This window comes from Cucumis melo, chromosome 1, assembly GCF_025177605.1.
Source record: "Cucumis melo cultivar AY chromosome 1, USDA_Cmelo_AY_1.0, whole genome shotgun sequence".
Lineage (NCBI taxonomy): Eukaryota > Viridiplantae > Streptophyta > Magnoliopsida > Cucurbitales > Cucurbitaceae > Cucumis > Cucumis melo.
Window position 1 is genome coordinate 23,823,443 of NC_066857.1, and position 4,683 is coordinate 23,828,125.

General features: G+C 38.7%; 1 protein-coding gene across 1 annotated transcript; it reads right to left on the reverse strand.

Annotated features, from left to right (window-relative positions):
* Window positions 1-2,738: 2,738 nt before the first annotated feature.
* On the reverse strand, window positions 2,739-3,287 carry LOC107990863 (uncharacterized). Its single transcript, XM_017044849.1, has one exon. It carries the CDS (start codon window positions 3,285-3,287, stop codon window positions 2,739-2,741), a length of 549 nt encoding a protein of 182 aa, XP_016900338.1.
* Between the last annotated feature and the right edge of the window lie 1,396 nt (window positions 3,288-4,683).

Genomic DNA, 4,683 nt, shown 5'->3' on the forward strand with positions numbered 1-4,683 from the left:
TCTTCTAGAATAGCATCCTTAGGTTCACTGATACTCAGAACACATAATCTTCCCTGTTTAATAATGGCTCCATCTATTCTCAGTTCAAACTCCACCTCTAAGCCTTCCATGGATTTTCCAAGCTTCTTTTGTAAACTATTGTCCTCTGACTGTCTTCTCACAATCTCAGATACCAGAGAAGACCTGACCTAAAATTGAGCTAATAGACTTCCTGAATCCTTCACAGTCACTACTGCCTTGGAACCTCTTAACTCACTCAACAAAGATACTCAAATACTACACAAAGCACTCTTTGGAAGTCTTGACTTCCTACTTAACGCGTCTGCTACTACGTTAGCCCTACTTGGATGGTACTCTATAGTACAGTCATAATCTTTAATCAGTTCTAGCCATCGTCTTTGTCTTAGATTTAGCTCTTTCTGATCAAAAATATACTTCAGACTCTTATGATCTGTGAAAATATGGAACTTTTCCTCGAACAAATAATGTCTCCAAATCTTCAGTTCTAAAACAACTGTTGCTAGCTCAAGATCATGGGTAGGGTAATTACACACATGCCTCTTCAACTGCCTTGAAGCATAAGCTATTACCTTCCCATCTTGCATAAGCACACAACCTAATCCTTGCCTCGAAGCATCACAATAAATCACATAGTCCTTCCCTGTTACAGAGAGTGCCAGAATAGGTGTTGTGACTAATCTCTTCTTCAATTCTTGAAAACTCTATTTGCATTTATCTGACCACCCAAACTTAGTGTTCTTCCTTGTCAAAGTTTTCAAGGGTAATGCCAATCGTGAGAAATCCTCAATAAAACGTCTATAGTATCCTACCAAACCCAGAAAACTACATACTTCTATCTTACTTATTGGTCTTTCCCAATTGACAACCACTTCCACTTTTTGTGGATTAACACTAACTCCTTTTGCTAAAACTACTTGCCCCAAGAATACTACTTGTTCCAACCAGAACTTACATTTGCTAAACTTAGCGTACAACTGTTTATCACGTAGAATCTGTAAAACAATCCTAAGATATTCCTCATGGGCTTCCTTGCCAACCGAGTAAACTAGTATATCATCAATGAACATGATCACAAACTGATCAAAATACTGATGGAAGATCCTATTCATAAGATCCATGAAAACCGCTGGTGCATTCGTTAAACCGAATGGCATAACTCGAAACTCATAGTATCCATACCTCGTTTTGAATGTTGTCTTAGAAATATCTGATTTCTAACCTTTAACTCGTGGTAACCTAACCTTAAATCAATCTTAGAGAACAATGCTGCTCCCCTTAGCTGATCAAATAAGTCATCGATGCGTGGTAAAGGATACTTATTATGTATTGTAACCTTGTTTAACTGTCTATAGTCAATACATAATCTAAGGGTACCATCTTTATTTTTCCTAAATAGCACTAGTGCTCCCCAAGGCAATACACTCGACCTGATGTATCCCGTACCAATCAGTTCTTTTAACTGCACCTTTAGCTCTTTAAGCTCGCTTAGAACCATTCTGTACGGTGCCTGTGAAATAGGTGTTGTCCCTGGTAACAAGTCACAATAGTGAACTCGATCTCTCTATCAGGTGGCAAATTTGACAGATAGTTTGGAAATACATCGAGAAACTCTTTCACCACAGGAACATCTTCTAGCTTCAGCTTTTCTCTCTGCACTTCTACCACGTGTGAAAGAAATGTTGTACAACATTTCCTCTATAATTTCTCAGCTTTCAAAACTGAGATTAAACTCCTAGGAATGATCTTCCTCATACCTCTAAAACATTTCTTTCTAGTGGTAGCATTCCCAAAATTACATCTAACCTCTATAACTCTAGTGGTAGCAAATCCACTAACATACCTATACCTTCCACTAAAACCTCACAATTATGCAACACCTTACTGACAAGTAAAACATCACTAACTGGAGTGGATATAGCTAATCCCTCAGATAAAGGCTCTAGCATCTTATTTAGCTTGGTCAAAAATATACTAGAAACAAAGGAATGCGTGGCACCTGGATCAAATAAAACAACTGCAGGTAGATTATAAATAAGAATCGTACCAGTAATAACGTCTAGTGCATCCTCCACTTCTTGTTGAGTTATAGCATAGACCTTTCTCTGTTGCCTAGGTCTTCCAACAACTCCCTTTTTCCTTGCACTTCTAGTGCCCTCTGTTGGAACCACTGAAACTCTCGATTGCTCAACTGTCTGGGACCCAACTCCCTGATCCCTCTGAACTCTTATGTTCAACTACGGGCAATCTTTCTTGAAATGTCATGGCTGTCCACACTAGTAACACACATCGGCACCCATAAGACACTGACCCTGATGATTCCTACCACAACTCGTGCATGGGGTTCGCCTGACTAAACTAGCAACTGACTCTTGACTTGTTTGCAGTCTTATTATTGATCTAGCAGATTGACTAGGCATTCTCTGGCTCTGCCTCTGATAAACACTACCATAACTCATATTCCTCTATGCTTGGCATCCAAACCGACTCTTAAAGTCTTGACAGTCTGAAATATTTACCCCAGGTGTGAACATCCGCTGCCCATGGCCTTTAAAACCGCTAGCTGTTGAAGTCTCACGACTAAGCTCCATTGCTGACTTCTTTTCTGTTAAACTCTGCTCCATACGAAGGGCAGTCTCCACTAAGTGAGAAAAATCTGTCCACTTAGCAATGGCTGTAACTGAGGTACGTATTTCAAAATGCAATCCTCTTTCAAACCTTCAGCATCTGTCACTCTCAGATGCCACAATAACATCAGCATACCGTGAAAGCTCGGTATACTTTCTCTCGTACTCAGCCACTGAAAGTGATCCTTGTTTCAACCCCAGAAACTCATCCCTCTTGGCCTCACAGTATGTGTTGGGATAATACTTATCTTTGACTGTGCCTCTAAAAGTCTGCCAGTTTAAAGTACATGCATCACTGCACCTAGCTAATATGGATTTCCACCATCCTTCAGCCTCGTTCAGCAACAAAGATGTGGCCAATCTAACTTTCCATTCCTCAGGATAATTCATCACGTTAAAACATTTTTCAAGCATATTACACCACTCCTCCGCATCAGCTGGATCTATAGAACCCTCAAACACTATAGCCCCTAACTTCTTTAGTCGTTCAATTCCATATGCCTTTTCCAGATCACTAGGCTCTGCTCTCTCTGGCCTTCCTATCTCCTGTGTAGTTCTCGTAAACCGCTCGTTTCCTACCCCAACCTGAACTCTTGGAGTGCTAGATTCCCCTACAGACTGACCCTGGGTAGGACCTTGCATCCCGTCCTGATTCTACCGGCGTCGTTTGCTAATTCGTGGTGGCATGACTCCTATAATATGTCAACACATTAGACATACTATAGATACTTAACTCAAATGCATGATACTAAATTTCTACACACATGTTAATCATAACTGGACTTACTTATACCCTTACTTAGACCATACTTCACTAGTTCCCTCTAAATTAACTTAACTTCCAACTATTTACTTTCCAGTTTCTTCTTAGAGCTAACTACTTTGTTTGAATTCCTATGGAGCAAACTGCTTTAATACCAAGTTGTCACACCCCCTCCCGAACTACCTGCTAGCTTAGACCAAAAGACAGCATGAAGTCGACTTGCATTGCTTTTCTTTAACAATATCTTTCCACTCTGTTGAAATCTTGAACGTGATAAACTTGCTAATCTAGTATATAAACTATTATACATGCAACAAAACACAACGGAACTTAGACTAATAATATACATACATGAAGTGTAGCCCAAAAATAACTGATTTCGCAAGTATACCTATGTATAACTCTAACCACGTACTAGCAACCGATATTGGAGCTTCAGTAGACTAAGGCAGTCTATCAGGCATTGGGAACTTGATCTCTACTTAGAAAGTGGGTAAAACATTTTGGAAGGATAAGCTATAAAGCTTAGTGAGTGTCTTAGTTTAAAACTATAAATTTAAAGATAAGAGCACGTGAAAGCTTTACACATATAAATCTTTTTATATAAGTCATAAATATAAACATATAATAGTAAGAATAGCTTTCTCAAATACTCAGCATGTACGTCATTGAAATCTAGCAAAGCACGCCTAGTACAACCAACGTTTACAAGCATGACAAATCTACATTGTGTAGGGCACGCCTAGTACAACCAACGTTTACAAGCTCTAAGATGCAATAAGGCCTACACAGCACTACGACAGTATCGTTGTTATGAACTACACTCAACGTCAACAACGGAATCTAACCTGTGTGAACAAGGTACCATATAGTCTCGGGCTCAACATCTCAGTCATGTAGTTAACGGAAACATCAGAAAATCATACGAAAACATTAAAACATGCCTGCTATCTTTATCTTTCATAAAGCTCAAGCTTACTCAGGTTGTTCGTGGAAAATTGAAAATCTAAAAACATTACTTACTTAAAATGATTTGGTTTCAGCTACTTTTTAGAAATTTGATAATAACGTGCTCATATGTAAATTTCATCATAAAACTTTTCACTTGAACTTATGCTCAAAACCTTACATAGAAATCATGTATTATTTATAGAAATATAATCATAGATAACAATTTAGGAAACTGTTTGAAATTTGTTTTGTCACTCACAGTCTTGAGCTAGATCCTTGGTCTATAAGCTCGGTTTAATTCTTCTCAGCTTGTCAACAACCCAA

What these genes read in the sequence shown, in the direction of transcription:
- LOC107990863 (XM_017044849.1), bottom strand. Translation starts at nt 3,287, where the DNA reads ATGCAAGGTCCTACCCAGGGTCAGTCTGTAGGGGAATCTAGCACTCCA.